General features: G+C 45.7%; 1 protein-coding gene across 3 annotated transcripts in view; it reads right to left on the bottom strand.

The window, feature by feature from the left end:
* Nucleotides 1–22964, bottom strand: part of bmf (Bcl2 modifying factor) — a 62390-nt gene extending 39426 nt beyond the window's left edge. Inside the window, exons 1-2 of one of the 3 annotated variants that reach the window (XM_033026798.1) lie at nt 22853–22964; nt 335–701 (exon numbers count right to left, since the gene is read on the bottom strand). In XM_033026798.1, coding sequence (XP_032882689.1) covers nt 335–629 — 295 coding nt within the window. In that variant the 5' untranslated portion in view covers nt 630–701; nt 22853–22964. The other 2 variants (XM_033026799.1, XM_033026800.1) reach the window with 2 other exon arrangements.
* Nucleotides 22965–23192: the final 228 nt, after the last annotated feature.

Raw genomic sequence — 23192 nt, 5'->3', positions numbered from 1 at the left:
ATTCTTACTCACAGCAGCACAACAGATATGGAAGCAAAGAGGTGGAGAAAGAAAGGGTTTAAATACAGAGAGAAAATGAAATGACAGAGAAGAGGTGAGCCACGTATAAGAAACAAGAGAGACAAATAGAGCACTTGTAGTGTCCTGCATTACTTTGCATTTGATTTTAAAACAGATCCCAAATGAGAAAGGGTTATTTGATCACACTGCTCGGTCGAATAGACAGCAATCTTAAAGTTGAAGGATGCAAATGTATTGTTAGAGAACAAAATAATGTTTGTCGATACTAAACAATTGTTCATGGAGAGCAAATCAAATGGCTAAAGTTGATTACCATAGAACAGTCTCTGTGGCTCACTTCCCACTGCGCTGGGTAAGATGGGACTGGCGGGCTGCGGCTGGAGAGGTGGGGGGGTGGAGCTGGAGGTCTGAGTGCCCCTGTCACACTGCTCCGCCTGGCTGTACGTTGGTCCGCAGGGGTGTGATTGGTGGAAGAGGCGTGGCCGGGCAGCGCTCCAGGTGGGCGGATAGTTCCCGCTAGCCTCGCTGTACCCACTGTCGGGCGCCGTCAGGTCGTGGTTGAACACTTCATCGTCAGTGTCGTGCTCCTCCTCCTCGCACAGATCCATGGCATCCAACCCTGGCCTTACGGTGCGTACTCTGAGGGAAGCTCTCTTGGAAACGGAAGCAGAGGATGGGCCCTAAGATCAGAAGAGAAAGACTGTTAAAAACCCATCCTGTACCAGTCCACAGTTTGGAGATTTTAGGCTTCCCATTCAGTGAGTCTGCAAATGTCAATTTGACACAAAATGCTGGAGTAACTCAGCGGGACAGACAGCATCTCTGGATGGACGGAATGGGTGACGTTTCGGGTCGAGACCCTTCTTCAGACTCAGCCCTTCTGAAGTCTCCCGTCAGAAGAAGGATCTCGACCCAAAACGTCACCCATTTCTTCTATCCAGAGATGCTGTCTGACCAGCTTTGTTGTGTCCATCTTCGGTGCAAACCAGCATCAGCAGTTCCTGCATGCACATTAATTACACCTTTGGCAGGCTCACTAAAATCAATAAGAAACACTTACCCCACAGAAGACTAAGCTTGTATCAATGCATTTAATTATTTTTTTAGTTTAGTTTTATTATTGCCAACTGTACAGAGATCCAGTGTAAAGCTTTGTCTTGCACGCTATCCAATGAAATCAGATATTATACATAAATACAGTCAAGCTAAATTGAAGTACAATAGATACATTGGTCGCAGAGGTAGAGTTGCTGCCTGACAGCACCAGAGACCCGGATAGAATCCTGATTACAGGTACTGTCTGTACAGAGTTTGCACGTTCCCCCTGTGACAGCATGGGTTTTCCCCGGGTGCTCTGGTTTCCTCCCACATTCCAAAAATATATAGGTTTGTAGGTTAATTGGCTTTTGTAAAAATTGTGAATTGTCCCTAGTGTATAGAATAGTGTTATATATGTACGGGGGTCGCTGGTCAGCGCGGACTTGAGTCAAGTCAAGTCAAGTTTATTTGTCACATACACATACAAGATGTGCAGTGAAATGAAAGTGGCAATGCCTGCGGATTGTGCAAAAACAACAGAACAGCACAGAATAGAAATGAACCAGTATTTACATTTTAGAAAGAAAAAATTAAAAAAGACACAACACAACAGTGAATTAGTAAATTAGTCCCTGATGAGATAAGAGTTTACAGTCCTGATGGCCTGTGGGAAGAAACTCCGTCTCATCCTCTCTGTTTTCACAGCGTGATAGCGGAGGCGTTTGCCTGACCGTAGCAGTTGAAACAGTCCGTTGCTGGGGTGGTAGGGGTTCCTCATTATGTTGCTGGCTCTGGAACCTCCTGGTGTATAGGTCCTGCAAGGGGGGGGGGGGGGGGGGGGGGGGGTGAGTGTTGTTCCCATGGTGCGTTTGGCCGAATGCACTACTCTCTGCAGAGCCTTCCTGTCCTGGGCAGAGCCCTTCCCAAACCAGATTGTGATGTTGCCGGACAAGGGCCGAAGGGCCTGTATCTCTAAACTAAACAAAGAAAAGATAGAGCAATAGGAAAGACAGAGAGTGCAGAATATAGTTGCGGCACACCAAATCCAGAGACAAAGTCCAATGTTCACAACGGTGCAGAGGTCAATCAGACAGCACCCTTGCTTACAGAAGGACTGTACAGAGGCTGATAACATAGGTGAAGATGCTATTCCTGAGTCTGGTGGTGCATGCCTTCAAGCTTCGGTATCTTCTGCTCGATGGCAGTGGGTAGAAGCAGCAATGAATGGGCGGGACAAGTCTTTGATTATGTTGGCTGCTTTTCCGAGTCGGTGTGAATGGTAGGGAGTATGGTCTGTGTGATGGACTCGGCTAAATAATGAATGATTGATAAAAGCAACAGGGTAAATGCACCCTACATGAGTCCACAGTCTGGTGCTAGTCTAAGTTTCCCATTGGGGAAAGTCTGCCTATGTTAGATAGACTGTGTAGGATCCAGAGATGCTGCCCGTCCAGCTGAGTTACACCAGCTTTTTGTGTCTATCTTCAGTTTAAACCAGCATCTGCAGTTTCTTCCCACACAATTAGATCATCTGTTTCAGTTATGTTGTTGTGGACAATTATTGGTCAGGTCGCAAAGGAGAAATAGGGTACTTTTGTTCCAGTGGTACATCTACTGAAGAAGGTGAATGGGTCCTCAGTTTAACAAACACATGGTACCTCCACCAAGTACAGGCACCAAAAGGCATGGTACTCCCTCTGCATTAAGGCACTCCTTCCACATTATACAAGGAAATGCCAGTTTGTGTTAAGGGCTAAAGCCTGCAGCATGTTCAATTCATAAGCCCCTGCATTGAGAGTGAGGGCAGTGAACAACGGCAGCAGGGTTAACATCAGTCAGTAACATTCGGGTTGATGTAAGGGTGCCAACAAACAGTTTGCACAGCAAAGATCAAAAGAGCCTTCATCTTGCTGCAGGTTAGCACAATAGTAAAATCACACACTTAAAACAAACACGGTAAAGGCAGACCTCAGTGAGTCACTGACAATCTACTGTAAATGACGCTGATTAATCTACTTCCTTGTGTTTTACTGAGCAAGTGTAGTCTTGTTCAGAGAGAGAGAGAGAGAGAGAGATACAGAGAGAGAGGGACTTTCAACATTCAGTGAAGGAGACAATGAAAGGGAAACAGATAAAACGCAAGGCTTATATACCGAAAACAGACCCAGCTTCAATGGACACGTTTTTAGCTTTTAAAAACTCCATGTTCAGATGCAGAAATATGCCTCAAATGCTTCACAGAGATTAAAACAGAGAAATACCTAGCAGGTCAGGCAGCATCTGTGGAGAGAGAGAAAATAAGTAAATGCTACAGGCTAATGACTTTCTTTGGGATTGGGAAGAATTAGAGATAAATAAGTTTTATGATGCAGAGAAAGGTGTTCACTCCTCCTCTCTAGCCAATCTTTGCAACTTGACATCCATAATTTCCCCAGTTCTAATGAGGGCTCATCGACCTGAAACATTGACTCAGTGTTCTCTCTCCATGATTGCTATCTGTATTTCCACTTATCTTTTAATTCAGATTTTCAGCAAAAATGCAATATTTTAGTTCGTACCAATCCATCATTTTCTCTCTGCCTTCTGAATTCATTCGTCTCCCTGTATTCACACCTCCTCCACATCCATCAGCTGAGATTATTCTCTCACCACTCCCCCCCAGCCAACACATTGTGTCATGCGGCCTAGCTTGGTTCTCCAATTTAGCACGGATATTCCCTGTTCTCTCCTCTTCCTTAAAACTTAAATCACATTTGATTTTAACGTGGCACTGTGGCGCAGCAGTAGAGTTGCTGCCTTACAGCGCCAGTCACCCGGGTTCGATCCTGACTACGGGTGCTGCCACTATGGAGTTTGTATGTTTTCTCCAGGTGCTCTGGTTTCCAACCACACTCTAAAAACGTACGTTTGTTGGCTAATTGGCTTGGTAAAATTGTAAATTGTCCTTGGTGTGTGTATGATCATGTTAGTCTGCAGGGATCGCTGGTCGGCACAGAATTGGTAGGCCGAAAGGCCTGTTTCCGTGCTGCATCTGTGAATTAAACTAACTTTGTCCATTTGAATGAGGTCATCCTCTCATCCTCCTTAGCATGAGATAATTGATGCCTAATCTGTTCAATCCCTTTTCATATGACATTCCTGCCATCGGACAACAGATACAAATAGAAAAATGCCAGAGTGCAGAATATCGTGTTGCAAGGTCATATCACAGCTGATCTATCTCGAGAAGGTTTAAATAAAAGGAGATGAATGAGAACAAGACAGAGGCAAAAAGCAATGCTGGAACTGGATGATGCTGAACCCAGCAGTTATTTGAAATAAAAAGCAAATGAAAGCAAATTCGAAATAAAAAGAGGAAGTTAGAAGTAGCAGGTTAGGTCCCATCTGTGGAAAAGAGGAAAAATAGAGTTAATGTCACAAGTGGATTATCTTACGTCAAAACTCTTCTTCATCTGTATCCACCTATCACTTGCCAGGCTTAGTCCCGCTCCCACCTCTCTACCAGCTTTCTCCCACCACTACAATCAGTCCGAAGAAGGGTAGTCATGGTGGAGCAGCGGTAGAGTTGCTGCCTTACAGCAAAATGCAGCGCCAGAGACCCGGGTTCGATCCCAACTACGGGTGCTGTCTGTATGGAGTTTGTACGTTCTCCCCATGATCTGCATGGGTTTTCTCCGAGATCTTCGGTTTGTTTAATTGGCTTGATAAAAATGTAAAAATTGTCCAAGTTGGCGTCATGCAGAGTACTGCCCTGCCGACTACAAAATTCAGAAGGTTCAGAAGGGCGTTGACCCGAAACGTCGCCTATCCATGGTCTCCAGAGATACTGTCTGACCCGCTGAGTTACTCCAGCACTGTGTCTTTCTTTGTAAACTAGCATCTGCACTTCCTTGTGTGGACCTTAGAGATGAACAGGCCAGCTCTGACACAAACAAGAAAAGTTGGGTTATCTGAAACTGTTGAATTGCATATTGACTCTCAAGATTTGCTGTGTAGCTAAATGGAAGACGTGGTGTAGTACCTCAAACTTATTCCAATTTTTGCCTGCAATGTTAATTGATCGACTTGAAAAGTTAAGGGCCTGTCCCACTTAGGTGTCATTTTGTACATCCCAAAATCCAGGGGCGCCGCGCGTGACCGCGCGTCACTGCCTACGTCACCGCGCACGCATAATGCGCATCGTGCGTCGTGACGCGTAAATGAGGCCCAAGTGGGACAGGCCCTTTAGCTGTTTTTCTCTTCAGAGATGGTGCCTAGTCAATTGAGCATTTCTATTTCATATTTCTAGCAATTGGCAGAAGGAGGTAGACAAAGATGGAGGCCCAAAGAGCGATACAGGTGGGGAAACAGAGAGAAATCGAGAGAGAGAGAAACAAGGAAGGAAAACGAGTCACAACAGCGGAAACACAGAGGTCTGTAGGTACAGAAAGAGTGATAGGAGAACAATAAAGGAGAAAGAACATGACTGAGGCACGTGGGGACAGATAAGAGAACACAAAGTGCAGTGCACAGAAACAGATGCAGAGGGCTGGAAATAGAAACATTGAACGGGTGTGCAGAGGAACAGTGGCAGTGGTACACACAGACACAGACGGAGGCAGAAGCAGGTACAGAAATAAACACACAATGGATTCACAGAAACAGAAAATAAATCAACCATTGCAGTTTCACACAGGTTAAAATGCAGACAGAATCTAAACTTTATCTTGCACTAAATGTTATTCCCTTTATTCTGAATCTGTACACTGTGGATGGCTTGAATGAGATCATGTGTACACTTTTCGCTGACTGGATAGCATGCAACAAAAAAAGCTTTTCACTGTACCTCGGTACACGTGACAATAAAAAAGATCTCTATGTCCACCTGATATTAAAGATATCAATCTTGTACCAAAGAGTACAAGAGAGCAGTTCTTCAGTGCTGTGGCGGGAGTGCCGGTCTACATTATGAACTTGAAATGATTTCTGTGGTCTTATAATTTAGAGGTGAGTGTGCCACTAACTGACGGAATCAGAGTTGTGGTCTGACATAGGGTCTCCAACCTGCAATGTCAACTCTCTTTTTCTCTCTCAATTGATGCCACCTGACTACCTGGGTGTTTCCAGCATTTCCTGCTTTTAATTCAAAGTTCCAGCATCTGTGGTTTTTATTATTATTGAACATTGCCACAAGGACTGTTCACGCCATCCTGCAGCTGGCAGTGCCCGCCGTCTGATTGTGCCTGGCATTGAGTACTCAGCCGAGGAGTGTGGGCACTCTCACCACTTGTGGGGCTGTACGCCTCTCCGTTCAGTTCAGTTCAGTTTAGTTTATTGTCACGTGTACCGAGGTACAATGAAAAGATTTTGTTGCCTGTTTACCAGCCAGCGGAAAAACAATACATGATTACAATTGAGCCATTCCCCACTGCAGTCTGCTCGTGCAACATCATTGAAATAAAATCCTGGGCTGCCCCTCCCACTATGGGTCTAGTGTAGATGAGGCATCTTGGTTGGCATGGACGAGCTGGGCCAAAGGGCCTGTTTCCCTTCTCTATGACTATGGCCCACAAGAAGATATGAGTGAAAAATGTAGGAAGGTGTCAGTCTGAAGAAGGGTCTGGACCCAAAACGTCAGCTATCCATGTTTTCCAGATGCTGCCTGACCTGCTGAGTTACTCTAGCACTGTGTGTCCTGAGAGTGAGAAACGGAACAATGAGATTCTTACGTGCAGCAACCCAACAGATATGTAAACATTGTAAATGTAACTGATATGTAAACAGGCTCTTTCCTGGGGGAATGAGGATGTGAGACAGAGAGTTTCAGCCACTGATGTTCTCTCTATGAGTGGCAGGTTTAAAAACTAGAACATTGTTGTTACGATATGCAAGAAGGGTTTGTGTCCTTTTGACAATCAAAGCAGATGTAAGATTATTCAGCAATGTAACAACTTTGTGTGTTGCAATTAAACTAGGGATTTTATTCATATTTCAACTAAAATATGTTGCTGTAATCTCTGTCTAACTGAGATTATCATTGTGAAAGTAAGAGAGGAGATAAGGGAACTGGATTAATATTAGTGGAGCCACGGGCGGCTCCACAGGATGAGAGTTGGCTGGGGGAGATGTACCTTCAGGGAAGTGCGGAGAGAGGGACGTACCTTCAGAAAGGAGACAAGGAGGAATTTCTTTATTCAGAGGGTGGTGAATCTGTGGAATTCATTGCCACAGAAGGTTGTGGTGGCCAAGTCAATGGATATATAACCGAGGAAGAACTAAGGGAAGAGACTTGAACTTTATTTTGCCTTCCATCACAGTGAGGAATGTGTAGGCGTCACTGTGGTGGATGTTCATGTTAAAATGTGATTTTGAGTCTGTTGCTTTTAATTGTATGTGACCTGGCCAGTGAAATTCCTCGTATGTTGCAAAACATACTTGGAGAATAAAATCTGATTCTGATTCTGATTTTGATTCTGATTTTTAAGGTAGAGAATGGTAGATTCTTGATTAATACGGGTGTCATGGGTTACGGAGGAAGGCAGGAGATTGGAGTTGAGAGGGAAAGGTAGATCAGCCATGATTGGATGGCGGAGTAGATTTGAGGGACCGAATGGCCTACTTCTGCTCCTATAAATTATGAACTTATGAAGTTTCTGGAGCTAACATGGTGGTATTGAAGAAGGAGTTGAGGATGTTCCTGAATATATGTTCTCAGACTCTGGCAAGGATAGGAAGAAATGGTGGGCTGGTGGGTGTTTAGTTTAGTTTAGTTTAGAGATACAGCGTGGAAACAGGCCCTTCGGCCCACCAAGTCCGCGGCACGGTGGCACAGGGGTACAGCTGCTGCCTTACAGCGCTTGCAGCTCCAGAGACCCGGTTCGATCCCGACTATGGGGTGCTGTCTGTACGGAGTTTGTACGTTCTCCCACACTCCAAAGACATACAGGTTTGTAGGTTATTTGGCTTGGTGTATGTGTAAATTGTCCCTAGTGTGTGTAGGATGGTGTTAATGTGCGGGGATCGCGGGCGGAGCGGACCCGACGGACCAAAGGGCCTGTTTCCGCTGGGTATCTCAAAAACTAAAACCGCAACTCAAACTCCCCCTCTCTCCTGCACATCCAGCCCAGTTCACCCCTCGCGACTGAGTTAGTGGGCTTAATGGCCTGTGCAGTTTCAGGTCCCTGTAGGCATTAAACCTGTTTACAGCTGAATAAATAAAAAATAAACTGCTTAGTCATCTGAGTCCAAAGTCACAGGCCTGTTGCCATGCAGTAGGTCTCACTTCCGCCATTTAGCCACTGCCTGATATATTTAGTGATCGAGCGCCTTGGTTCAGCCACTTTGTGGTTTTCTTTCGGATCTATGAGAAAAAAAGGCACAGTTTACCTCGCTGTGCAGTAGGAAGGAGGAGGGGGTGGGGGTGGCGGGCTCAGCCAATGTGAACCTGCCACCGGGGGCCTATGAGGACTTGCCAAGCTTCACGACAGGAAGGAACTCGGCTTTGAGTGGGCCTTACCTTTATGAAACGATTGAGAACTATTTTTGCAGGCCTAAACCCAAAAGATTCAGCAGGAGGCCTCAAAGTCTGCAGAATTTTATTATTAAGGCCCTTGGTTATCCAGAATGATCAATCTGCCCCATCTCTGCATTAGCGGCCCTCTGATGGGTAAGTCCCCCGTAAGCAGCAGAAACCTCCACTTAACAGAGGATTGCCCATCTCTGGTGATACGCAGCATGGCCCACAAAGGCTTCACACGCCTTACAGCGCCAGAGGCCCGGTGCGATCCTGACAACGGGTGCTGTCTGTATGGAGTTTGTATGTTCTTCCTGTGACCGTGTGGGTTTTCTCCGGGTGCTCCGGTTTCCTCCCACATTCCAAAGACAGCAGGTTTGTAGGTTAATTGGCTTCCAGAAATTGTCCCTCGTGTGTGTGATAGAATGAGCTTAGGGGTCATCACTGATTGGCGCAGACTCGGTGGGCCGAAGGGCCTGTTTCCATGTGCATCTCTAAATAACACTAAAACCGAGTTGACAGAGTAATTAGGAGTCTACCACTGGGGATGTGTTATCATAGTTGATGCTGGTTTGCTTATCTTGCCAGAGGCTTTAAATGATTTTACAGAGATGGTGATGCCTGGTAGATAGTCCAAATTTCAGAAGCAACAAGAGGGCAGGACTCACTGCCGCCTGGTTTGCTGCCACCATCTTCAATCACATTTTTCCTTCAATGACCAAAGCCTGCCACGACGCACTGATGGCGATGATGCATTTCTTCACTGGAACTGCCTTCACTGAGGGGCAGGTCCCAAGACATGGTCGAGCTGCTGTCGCACAGCTCCGGAGACACTGGTTCAAGCCTGACCTCGGCTGCTGTCTGTGTGGAGTTTGCAGGTTCTCCCCGTGACTGTGTGGGCTTCCTCCGGGTGCATCGGTTTCCTCCCGCATCCCAAAGGCGTGCGTGTTTGTATTAATTTGCTCCTGTATGTAGGAAGTGGATGCGAAAGTGGGATAACATAGACTAGTGTAAATGGGTGATCAATGATCAGCTTGGACTTGCTGTGCCAAAGGGCCTGTTTCCACGCTGTACTTGCAATCAATATGGACCAAGGTGTTACTGTAAAGTTCCAATGTCCGAGATGCCGATCTCAACCTCATCAGGAATTCCGCGCCGATCAGCGGGTCGAATTTGGCCTCTGTGGCCAGGGCTCTGGAACCCCGGCCTGGCCAGAGCTGGCAGATCCGTCCCCATTGCTGACTTTACGGACTGGTATCTCAGTCCCTCAGTGGCCTAGACGGACCATTCTGGTACCGTTGGTTCTCCTCTTGGAGGCCGTGACCTCTGTTGATCTGGCAATACGGATAATCCAGAAAGGCTCTGGAACCAAGGGTGCCACAACATCGGTGGTGGACCTGTACTAATATTAAAGAGTTTCTGTACATTTTTCCAAGACAATATAAACTATGGGCCTGAACCCAATTCATACTCGTCTCTGAACTACAGAGAACACAAAGGATTCAACAGGAAATAACATTTCCACAGCTTTATGTTAATAAGAAGGTTGTTGCAGATTAAAGATGATCAGTCTGTCTCACTTTAACATCAGCTGATCTCTGACTTCTCCATTAGCCTAGCTGCATTAACAATGGAAACCAACACAACCCCACATGAATTAAGGGCAGGTGGAAGCTGGCCCAGCCATTTAATAAGATTTTGGGTGATCTGATTGTAAAACTTTAACTCTGCAGACTCACTTACATACGATAACCTTTCACCCAATTGCTTATCTAATGTCTATCACCACCTCAACAACTCTGCTTTCAATGCCCTTTGAGATAGAGAGTTCTTGAGATTCACACCATCCTGAGGAAAAATAATTTCACCTCATCTCCTCCTTCTAGATGAGGTGAAATCTAGACTCATCCTCATAAATTCATGAATTCAGGTTATAGGAGCAGGATTAGGCCATTCACCCCATCCAGTCTACTCAATTAAATTATAGCTGATCTATCTTTCCCTCTCAACTCCATTCTCCTGCCTTTCCCCATAACCCCTGACACCTGTACTATTAATAATCTATCAATCTCCACCTTATCTCCACTTCCACCAACTCAAAACCCCTCCGAATCTTTTATGCTTCAGGCAAGTTCTCTCTCACTCCTCCAAAGCTCCAGTTGATGCAGGGCTAGTCTGTTTCAGCTTTCCTCGTGAGAAAATCTACCCGTTCCAGGTATGTCTGCATTAACATCCTTCCGTAAATAAGGAGATTACAAGATGTTCCAGATGTGATCCCACAATTGCCCAAGATAGCTTAATTCCCCACCAATAAATGAGCTGTCATGTTAAAGCATAATCAATTACTCATTGATGCATTGTCTTATTGCGTATTCCGTATCCGACCTCTCTGTCCTGGACCTCCTCCATGGCCAGAGTGAGCAACACCGGAAATTGGAGGAACAGCACCTCATATTCCACTTGGGTAGTCTGCATCCTAGTGGCATAAACATTGAATTCTCCCAATTCCGTTAGCCCTTGCTGTCTCCTCCTCTTCTCAGCTCTCCCTCAGCCCTGGGACTCCTACTCCTCCTTTTTCCTTTCTTCTCCCCGCCTCCCCCCCCCCACCACCACCCCCCATCAGTCTGAAGAAGGGTTTCGGCCCGAAATGTTGCCTATTTCCTTCGCTCCATAGATGCTGCTGCACCCGCTGAGTTTCTCCAGCACTTTTGCCTAACTTCGATTTTCCAGCATCTGTAGTTCTTTCTTAAACATTACAATTCCAGAGGTTCGACAGAGATAGTGAAGAACCAGGAAATGAAAGGCACAGAGTGCTGGAGTAACTCAGCAGTTCAGCCGAAAATTGACACAGAATGCTGGAGTAACTCAGCGGGACAGGCAGCATCTCTGGAGAGAAGGAATGGATGACGTTTTCGGTCGAAACCCTTCTTCAGACTAAGACTGAAGTTTAAGTCTGAAGAAGTGTCTCGACCTGAAACGCCACCCATTCCTTCCCTCCAGAAATACTGCCTGTCCCACTGAGTTACTCCAGCATTTTATGCCTATCTTCGGTTTAAACCAGCATCTGCAGTTCCTTCCTGCACAGTTCAGACAGCAGGTGATCATGAATAGGTGGCGTTTTTGGGTCGGGACCCTTCTTCAAAGGAGTGTGTGTGTGTGTGTGTGTGTGTGTGTGTGTGCGCGTGCGTGCGTGTGTGTGTGCGCGTGCGTGCGTGTGTGTGTAACAAGCTACCAGTATTGACCTGGCATTTCTGCTCTCTGGCCCATTGCCAACTCTACTTTTGCCAACTTGTTTGAGCTTGCACTGTGTTCACAGTCAGAGGTTCACGGGTTCAAGATTCCTTCTGGGATCTGAGTGCACGATACTGGTTGCTATTTCTCCTCAGGGTGCCTCCTCAGTGGGTGTTAGAATTCACAGTTCAGATGGAAGAGAATGTCCTGAACATTCGTCGCTCAGCCAACAGTGGCAGAAACAAGTTGCCTCATTATTTTGAACTATTACTAAGGATGCTGCGAATCCACATGTCTCAGACGTCAGCCAAGGTTCCGCTGAGGGCCATCTCCCCCCTTGAGCCCGTGAGTGTGGAAGGAAACCGGAGCACCCAGAGAAAACCCACGCAGTCACGGTGAGAACGTGCAAACTCCGTACAGACAGTACCTGTAGTCGGGTTTTAGTATCAAATCCAGGACCCGATCACAAAATCCAGGTTACCGCTGCACCGTCAGAAAAGCAACTCTTAGATTAATTTACCCGTTAACACAGACATAAAAGATCCTGCAATAGTGCAGAGCAGGAAATCTACCCCCAGCTGTCCTTGTCTATAGCTCTTTATCAGGCTTGTAGTAACCTGGCCATTGTCACATGACTATCAGTGCATCCCTGTATACAGATTGCCTTTGGCACTTCCCACGCTGCAGCCCAGGCTCACTGGCTGCGAGGCACCTCGGGACAACCCAAGAGTAAGAAAGATACGGTATAGATGCACATTAAAGGAGGAAGACTAAAAGAAGGGTCCAATAACTTAGCAGTAATTTCTTTACCAAAAAGTGGTAAAATGCACAGCTTTCCATCACAGAACAGTGATGCAGGGTGCCATGGAAAGACTTTGGTTTAGTTTATTTTATTTTAGAGATACAGCACGGAAAGAGGCCCTTCAGCCCAGCGAGTCCGCACCGACCAGCGATCCCCATACACCAGCATTATCCTACACACTAGGAACAATTTACAATTTTACCAAAACAAATTAGTCACGGTGGCGCAGCGGTCGAGTTGCTGGCCTACAGCAAATGCATCGCCAGAGACCGGGTTCGATCCCGACAACGGGTGCTGTCTGTACGTAGTTTTACGTTCTACCCGTGACCTGCGTGGGTTTTCTTCGAGATCTTCGGTTTCCTCCCACACTCCAAAGACATACAGGTTTGTAGGTTAATTGGCTTAGTAAATGTAAAAATTGTCCCTAGTGGGTGTTGGATAGTGTTAATGTGCGGGGATCGCTGGTCGGCACGGACCCGGTGGGCCGAAGGGCCTGTTTCCGCTTTCTATCTCTAAACTAAACTAAATTAGCTTACAATCCTATATGTCTTTCGAGTGTGGGAGGAAACCGAGCCACCTGGAGAAAACCCACACGGTCACGGAGAGATCGTTCAAATTCTATAGAGACAGCACCCATAGTCAGGATCGAACCCGCATCTCTGGCTCTGTACGGCAGTGGCTGTACGCCTGTGCCACCATGCAACCCAATTGTTTGTAAGGTTTGCCCCAAGTACACAAACATGTGCGTGCGCACACTCACGTACAAACGGAAAGCATACACAAAACAGACATGCACAAACACACAGGCAAATACATACATACACATATACCCAAATGCGCACACACACGCACAGACACACATATGCACACACACGCACACACACACACGCACAGACACATACGCACACACACACACACACAAACGCACACACACACACACACGCACAGACACACATATGCACACACCCGCACACATACACACACACACACATAATGAGACCAAGCATGCAAACACAGATAAATCTTCCCCATACCAATTGTCATGCCATTACCGGGCAGGTGTAGGTGGGATAAAGACATGTGCCTCAATGTTCCCTCTCCATGGAAGAGGTCCAATCAGTTAATTACAATGTGACCTGGGCACCAGTGGACTCAGCAGAGAGACGTCTCATTTACCGGTGTGGGGACAAGTACACTCTGTGTAGGAGGAAACTGCAGATGCTGGTTTAAACCGAAGATAAGACACAAAAAGCTGGAGTAACTCAGAGGGCCAGACAGCAATTCTGAAGAAAAGGAATAGGAATTAGGTCGTCTTTTCTTCAGTCTGAAGAAGGATCTCGACACGAGACGTGACCTATTCCTTTGCTCCCGAGGTACTGCCTGACCCGCTGAGTTACTCCAGCATTTTGTGTCTATCTTCAGGCTCACTGTGTGTTTAGTTATCAGTCTGTGAGATGTCACAGAAAGGCCCACCTTTCACGAAGTAAATTATTTAGATCAACCAGCCGAAGGATTTCATTGCACTTTACATTTCTGTTACTCTGTTTTTGTTCATCCACCCTTTTCCCTTTGCGGCTTCCAATGCTGCTAATGTCCGACTGTATCACGCACCTTTCCTTTCCCAGGAAGGAATAATTCCAGAATTTCATCAAGAGCTCCCCCTGATGGCAAAACTGGGTCACACGGGCGACTCACTCGCTGACTCAGCTCAAGTTCAATTATTCCACTCTCGGGGGTATCGAAGAGGAGTAGTGGGAGAGGATAACACTATAATTGTCTCAAATACCCTGGGCTAAATAGCATTGCCAACCTTGATTCCTTTCATCATTTTAAACACCTCAATTATTGTCACTCCTTAATCTGCTCAAGAGAAGACATGTCTAATCTTTGCAATCTAACCTCATAATTTAACTCCATTAGCACGGGTATCATTCTGTTGAATCTGGGCTAAATGCTCTCCCAGCTTGTGCCCAAAACTCTTGATGATATTCGGCTGGAGTTTGTCCAGAGCTCCAAATAACCTGCACTTATGTTATATTTCAATGTTATATCTTGCACTAAATGTTGTACCCTCCGGGGGGGGGGGGGGGGGGGGGGGGGGGCATGGTGGCACAGCGGTGGACCTGCTGTCTTACAGCACCAATGACCCGGGTTCGATCCTGACTACGGGCGCTGTCTGTACGGAGTTTGTACTTTCTCCCTTTGAACGGCAGGGGTTTTCTCCGGGTGCTCCCACACTCCAAAGATGTGCAGGTTGGTCAGTTAATCGGCTTCTGTAAATGTTATAAATTGTCTCTAGTGTGTAGGATAGTCCTAGTGTATGGGGTGATTGCTGGTCAGCAGACTCAGTGGGACGAAGGGCCTGTTTGCCCGCCGTATATCCAAACTGAAAACTAAATTAAACTGTATCCTGTATCTATGCACTGTGGACGGCTTCATTGTAGTCTTCTTTGAATGGATAGCATGCGGACAGCACCTTCACTGTACCTCAGAACACATGACAATAATAAACCAAACTAAACAAAATAACTGTGCCGATTGTCTACCATTTGGTATTAAAGCTGCTAATTGTGCAGCAAACTGTGCTCCTGCCCTCAGAATGATGTTTCACCTGTGTTTGTGATCTGCACTGTGTGCATGAATATGGAATTCATCAGAAGAAGCTTTTTGAATTCAGTCTGATAAAGGATCTTGACCCAAAACATCACCTATCCATGTTCTCCATGGATGCTGCTGACCCACTGAGTTACTACAGCACTTTGTGATCTTCAAGCTTGTTAAATTGGCTGGTACACAGCAGACAAGCTTCAGAACTAGATAGTCTCACCAGTGGACACAAAAAGCTGGAATAACTCAGCGGGACAGGCAGCATCTCTGGAGAGAAGGAATGGGTGACGTTTCGGGTCAAGACCTTTCTTCAGACTCAACTCAGACTTCAGTCACACAGGCGCATGTTTATGTGTAGGAAGGAACTGCAGATGCTGGTTTACACTGAAAGACACAAAAAGCTGGAGTAACTCAGCGGGCAGGACAAGCAGCATCTCTGGAGAGAAGGAATGGTCTCGACCCGAAGTGTCAAACCCACCTCCATCCATCACTTGTGTAAGAAGGAACTGCAGATGCTGGTTTATACCAAAGATAGACACAAAGTACTGGAGTAACTTAGTGGGTCAGGCAGCATCTCTGGAGAAGGAAGGGTCACTTTTCGAGTCGAAACCCTTCTTCAGACTGAAGTTTTTTCAGGGTCTGAATACTTCAGCATCTGAAGAAGGTTTCCGACCCAAAACATCACTCATCCAATTTCTCCAGAGATGCTGCCTGACCTGCTGAGTTACTCAAGCACTTTGTGTCTATCTTTCATCTCTCGCATGCCAGGCTTTATCCCACCTGTGGCACTCATTCCCAGTCTTCTTCCCCTACTCCTATCAGTCTGAAGTAGGGAACCAACCTGAAATGCTGTCTGTCCATTCCCTCATCCAGATGCTGCCTGACCCGCTGAGTTCATCCAGTACATTGTACTTTGCTGAAGATTGCAGCACCTGCGGTCTCTGCTGTCTGCATATTACTTTGCACTAGCGGGGAGAAGAAATGGTGCTTTACTGAGATTTATGGCCTTCCTTCCGTAATATACATTTTAACGGACAACTGTGCAGGAAGGAACTGCAGATGCGAGTTTACACCAAAGATAAACACAAAATGTTGGAGTAGCTCAGCGGGTCAGGCAGCATCTCTGGGGCACTGAGTTACTCCAGCATGTTGTGTCTTTGAACGAACAGCTGATCAGGTGTGAATGGTGCATTTCCTATCTCAAAGAACATTTTATCAACAAATCAGTCATCAGTGCTAATGGCTAGATATTGTCCTCAAATCTCAACTTGATGACTGAATTTAAATTCCACCACTGCCACGGTACGGAATTTGTGTTTAAATCTCTGGATTGTTTTGTGAAAGGAGACTTGGTCAGTTAATTAATTGCTACCTCCTCATTATACTAAGACTAACTTGCATTAAAAAGTGGGGAAGGTACCATTCAACCCATTGTACCCATGCTCAATCTTAACCAATTATTTATCCAGTCTTTTATTAAGAGCTACTCGTGCTTTATAGACAGGACATTCCAGATCAAAATTTACTGCATTAAAAAAAAATCCTTTCATAATCCCTCTGGGTTGCCTGCCAATTACCTTAAATCTTTGTCGTCTTGTTACCTCTGCTATGCCAATGGAGTCAATTTTGTCCTAACTCCTCTATTAAAACCCTTCATTATTCTATTAAATCTCATGCTCCAGTTATAATCCTGAAAGAATAAGCCTCAGAGAAGCATGAACAAAACAGAATTCTGTCTAACCACCGCCAGTTCTGTCCTTTGGCAACTTTACGATTTAAATAGCTGTCTTGTGTTTTGGTTTGTCAGTGCGGAGGCTGGCTAATACTGGGCTCTTATGATCACAAAAAGCTCTGTTTCACTTCTCTTTTTCAAACACATCCTTTATCGTAAACAATCAATCTGTATTCATAGGTGAGTCTACATTGTGAACATGAGCTGATTATTGTGGAAGAAGGGGTCCCGACCCGAAACATCCTCTGTCCATGTCCTCCACAGATGTGGAAGCGTCTCGACCTGAAACGTCACCTATTTCCTCTCGCCGGAGATGCTGCAGGTCCCGCTGAGTTACTCCAGCTTTTTTGTCTATCTTTGGTTTAAACCAGCATCTGCAGTTCCTTCCTCTCACACTCCTCCAGAGATGCTACCTGACCCGCTGAGTTACACCAGCACGTTGTGTTTTATTCAAGATCACAGTCTTTGTCTTCAGATTATCGTCCGCGGGTTTCCCAGGTACATTCGCAAGGATTTATCCAGGAGAAGCTAATCTTCACTTCAACCTTTGCAATTGGCCACAGCAACCCTAGGACACAAGCCCTGGCCTCAAATCTTCTTCTGTGCCAGATCCACAGTTCTTAATTCCCTGATCTTTCCAGAAATGCATACAGCTCCTCTTCAAATAACCCTAATGATCTGGCCTCCACAATCGTCAGTTGTAGAGATGTCCTGAGAGGAGTTGTCATTCTGGCAACCTATGCATGGGGAAAGTGGCAGGCAAAGATAGATGCCAAGAGGAGCAAACAATGGTCCTCGAACTATCCTTGATCGGACTTTGCTGGCTTTATCTTGCACTCAACATTATTCCCTTATCATGTATCTATACACTGTAAATGGATCGATAGTAATCATGTATGGTCTTTCTGCTGACAGGATAGCGTGCAACAAAAAGCTTTTCACCATACCTCGGTACACGTGACAATAAACTAAACTGAACTGAAGTCTTGAGTGAATTTCAACCCGACATTCATCACAGTCCTCCCTCTGGAAAAATGGGCATTTGCTTAGGATAGAAAAAAGGTGAATAGTCAGTGTGGAGATGACTGGAATGGGGTGTACGACAGAAACAGGCTGCATTAGAGCACTCTGTGCCATATTGCTATCACTGCTGCATTGCAGAAACGCAGTAACCACCCTGACCTCAGCAAGTTCACATAAACAGCAAGGGCGTTAAATAACCAGTTGGTACGTTTGGCAGTAATATATATGCTGGTGCGATGACACTAAGGGCTGTGGAGGCCAAGTCAGTGGATATTTTTAAGGCAGTGATAGACAAATTCTTGATTAGAACAGGTGTCAAGGGTTACGGGGAGAAGGCAGGTAAATGGGATTAGGAGGCAGATCAGCCATGATTGAATGGCGTAGACTCGATGGGCCGAATGGCGTAATTCAACTATAACTTGTGAAGTTGTGGAAACAAATCCACCCTTTCCACTTAAGAGGGAAGGTGGCGGAATGGTTTGGCAGCTCAATCAAAGGGCAGCACCTCAAACAACTTAACACTTCCTTAATATAGTTCAGCTTGGACAAGTTCAGAAGTGCCTGTGCTGATTGGCTGTCTGGGATCATCTTGCATGATGATCCGTTGGGTGCAGAAGAGAATGCGATCAGTCAATTACAAGTAGAAATGGGCATGTGACAAAAATAGAGACTCGCCCACTACAAAGTAGGGACCTTTCCGATACAATTACATTCATATCTTTGTGATGGCACTCGACACTCTGAGCTGAAAAGATGCATGTTTAAGTCTCCTTCCAGAGACATTGGCACATGGTCACAGCTGCCATTTCAATGCGATGTTCAAGGAGTTGTATTAGAGGTACTATATTATGGATGAGATATCAAACCAGCACAAAAGCAAAATACTGACACTGCCGGACATCCAAAGTAAAAGAGAAGGTGCTCCAAATATTCAGTAGGTTAGGCAGTGTCTGTGGAGAGAGAAACAGGGTTTATCGTTTCAGCTTGATGATCAATGATAAGAACTTGGCTTCAGTAAAGTTGTAAATTGTCCCTGTGTAGAATAGTGCTAGTGTACAGGGTGATCGCTGGTCGGCACGGACTCGGTGGGATGAAGGACCTGTTTCCGTGCTGTATCCCTACAGTCTAAAGCTCCTCATAATCCATGTCAGTAATTTGGCAGAAGGGACCATAGGTTAGATTTCCCAGTCTACTGGTGGTACAGAACTATGCGGGATTGTGAGCTGGGTGGAGAATGTATATAGGCTTCAATGAGATGCAGGAAAGTTGAATGAGTGGCCGAGAATACGGCAGAAGGAGTATAAGGTGGAAAAAGGCATGTTCATCCACTTTGGTGGAGAAAACAGAAAAGCGGAGGATTTTTGAAATGATGACAGACTGGGAAATATTTTTGTTGAAAGGGACATAAATCTTCTTGTACACATGTCACTGACATTGGTGCAGCAAGCAATTCAAAAGGCAAATGGCCTGTTAGCCTTTAACATGAGAGTACTTGGGTACAAGAGTAAAGAAGTCTTGGTTGACGTTTCGGATCGAGACCCACCTTCAGACTGAAGGTCTGAAGAAGGATCTCGACCCGTAACGTCACCCGTTCCTTCTCTCCAGAGATGCTGCCTGTCCCGTTGAGTTACTCCAGCATTTTGTGTCTATCTTCAGTGTAAGCCAGCATCTGCGGATTCTTCCTACACAGTAATGATGTCTTATTGAGTTTAGAGATACAGCGCGGCAACAGGCCCTTCGGCCCACCGAATCTGCACCCACCAATCACCACCACTGTGTTGTTCTGATTTAGAAAAGAGAATATAAGGTATAGTTAATCGAGCAAGGCAGAGAGATGACGGGATGAGCAAAGGAAATGGGAGTCGGGATTGGGGAAGGCTAGGATAATGAATGGAGGTATCAGAAAGAGATGCAAGCGTGAGGATTAAGGAGTTCATCACATTGGTTGTCTGTGAAGCAAGGAAGACAGGGCGATGGGCAATCAGAAAAGCTTGAGTTTGTGCAGGCTGGATGATGCAAGAATAGTTACAGAAATTTGTATCTCATAAGTTGCGCAGTTACATTCTGCAGGTCAAAACAAGCAACTGCAAATGCTGGTTAATACACTAATACACAAAAGATCACAATGTTCTGGAGTAACTCAGCAGGTCAGAAGGGTTTCACCCCAAAACGTCACCCATTCCCTCACGACGTGCTGCCTGTCCCACCGAGTTACTCCAGCATTTTGGGTCTATCCCTGGAGAACATGGACTGGCGATGTTTTGAGTCAAAACCCTTCTTCTAGTAGGTCGGGCAGCATCTCTGGAGAACATGGACAGGTGACGTTTCGGGTCGGGACCCTTCTTCAGACCTGATGAGCTGAGGTTGGGAGGGGAGATTGTGGTGGTGAAAACAGAGAGTTTTGAGGTTACAGAATATGAACTGAGACAAGTTGCAATCAAGAGCCTAGGATCTGAAACATTAATGACTTTCTATACTCCACAAATGCTACCCAACCTGCCAGGAGTCTCCAGCAATTTCTATTTGTAGTTGACCAGATCAGAATTCGAATTCATGTTGAGGTTTGGCATTATTATTGTCAAATTTACTGAGGTACAATGAATAGCTATTACTTGTATGCTATCCAATCAAATCAGATACATACGTGAATTAAATCAAGCTAAATACAAGGTGGTGCAAAGGGGAAAATACCAGAAAGTAAAGTATAGTTCTCGGCAGGATGAATAAGTTGTCCAACGTGGACATTATTATGTCCACCAAAAGTTAAGAACTCCAGCAAAGCTGAATAATAAGTGCTAAAATGTGGTCTTTGGATGGCATTCCTAAAGGGGTGATGTGGTTTGTGACTGCTGGCTGCACTGTGTTGAAACTCGCCTTCCATCAACTTCATCGTTTCCACCAGCCGCACAGAAGCACTTGCTTCCAATTGGATGCTGTTGCCAGGAGCAGTCAACTGGTGGCAGCCAGCGCACGACGGGTCCTAGGACCCTGCGGGCGACCCGGGAATAAATCAGAAGCAATCTCTCTGCTTATCAACACATGTAAACCGGCAGCAGAAAAACGCCTGCCCTCTGGTACAAGATCAGCTAACACTGGCCCAAATCAGGGAGAGGTCAGGGCTAAAGTGTGTGTGTGTGTGTGTGTGTGTGGGGGGGGGGTGTGTGTGTGTGTGTGTGTGTGTGTGTGTGTGTGTGGTGTGGTGTGTGTGTGTGTGTGTGGGGGGGGGGGGGTGGGTATACCTTTATTTGGTTTCCTTTTAATAAACTGATTGTGAAACTGTCCGGGTTGCAATGAACACTTTGTGCTCTGTTGCACTAATATTGGGGTTATTAATTTATTGTGGTTTGTTTTAATGTTTATTATGTGCCATCCACGAGTATTGTGTTTACAGGCCTGTTCTGTCGATGCAAGTAAAGAATGTCACTGTTCCATTGTCGGTGTAGATAGATGATAATCCTTTGCCACCCCAGAATGGTGCGAGAATTAGACAGTCCCACGCTGGGGTACAATCGGGTGAAATCAAACAGATAATAACGCGGACTATTCACCGGAGAAGCCGGTCGTTGTTCAGATCATACTGGATGACACGCACAAGAACGGCTACGGAGGAAGTAAACATCTTGAAAGGTCTGTTTACATAGTTACAGTGGCTGGGAACTGTACCGGATAAACAGAAGATTGCATCATACTATTCAACAGGCTACTCGTTTCGCTACGTCACCAGCCAAATACCATCGAGTCGCGACACGCACTGAAAATAAGTCACGTTACAGGTAAACAGCTCACACTAGAAACTAAATTACAGTACGATTTCAGATGCATTACAGATTCAGCATTGCAGATACACCAAGTGCCCTATAGGAAGCGTGCTGAAGAACCAAAGAAGTATAACATGAATCATAAACGTGTTATTATAAATATTAATACCGATTTAGAGATAGTCAGTTCTGAAACTGACTTAAGATGTCAAACTAAGATGTTCCCATAAACTCAGAACGTCTCAGAACTGAGACCCCCCCCCCCCCCACCCTCTCTCAAAAAAAGAAAACTATTCCCCGAAACCTGGACAACCCAGGAAAGTTTGCACATTATTCACACTATCGACACTTTTCTACACTCTATCAACGCAGACGAGAGATCATTCCTTCATGTTGCTGAGAGACAACCGCCCACTCCTGATCCCATCAGGTTAATATTAAACCACTGGAGCCACCGGGTTAATTTCAGGTGTGAAACCCCAGTTCAGGTTCACACCCGCATTGGAACAGACTCGACTTCAGAAGCGAACTGCTGGACAGTTTGTTTTATGCTCCCGGTTCCTGCATCTTCATTGTCCTAACTGTTCTGCCTGTTTGCCGGCACCAAACTGAACTTTTACATTTCCAGAGCACAGTGACTCAGATCGAAGATAAGCAATAAACACAAACTCGAAACAACACCCGATCAATCAAAAAATGTAAAGTAAATAAATCCCGAGCGTACAAAAAAAAAATAGCCTTTGGCGACCAAAACAAAAAAAGTCTACGCGTTTCTGCCACCCGGTCTGCTGCCCAGGCATGTCCCGGAAACGCGAACAAGTGAAGTAAATGCATTGAGTATAACGAGAGCCTAAACATTCACGTTCAAGATCGCGAAAACATGGCAAAATAAGAAACAAATCTGTATTAACTGTTATCAGGACACGGCGCTCTTTCGATAAGAAAACCATACCAGATCATCAGGACAATCTTGACAACACGCATTCAAAGCTGGTCCACTAGTGATCGGGAAACGATATTTAGAGAGAAACGCTCTGAAGTCACGTTATATAGTGATCGCTGGCAGTAAAGGGGGAAGTCCGATTGCTTTGGGTAGAGAAAGGAGGTGCACCAGTAACAGAAAGTTGGTGGTTGTAAGGTCTACTTACTTACTCGTGGCTAACTGAGCCGATTGATGTTGGATGGTGCGCACTGTTTGCAATGTTCTGATTAACACCGCGACTTGCACGCCGATCTGTTTACCTCTGTCTCATCCGTCAATCAGAGCGCGTCAGAAGCTAATGACCATTGAGCACTGAGCATAGAAGTTGGGAGGTCATGTTGCAGTTATATAAGACGTTGGTGAGAGTATTGTGTTCAGTTCTGGGCACCGTGCTATAAGAAATATGTTGTCAAGCTGGTAGGTACACAAAAATGCTGGAGAAACTCAGCGGGTGCAGCAGCATCTATGGAGCGAAGGAAATAGGCAACGTTTCGGGCCGAAACCCT

This window comes from Amblyraja radiata, chromosome 9 (assembly GCF_010909765.2).
Source record: "Amblyraja radiata isolate CabotCenter1 chromosome 9, sAmbRad1.1.pri, whole genome shotgun sequence".
Taxonomy (NCBI): domain Eukaryota; kingdom Metazoa; phylum Chordata; class Chondrichthyes; order Rajiformes; family Rajidae; genus Amblyraja; species Amblyraja radiata.
Note: the sequence above shows the minus strand (reverse complement) of the source record. Positions and strands in the feature narration are given on the sequence as shown.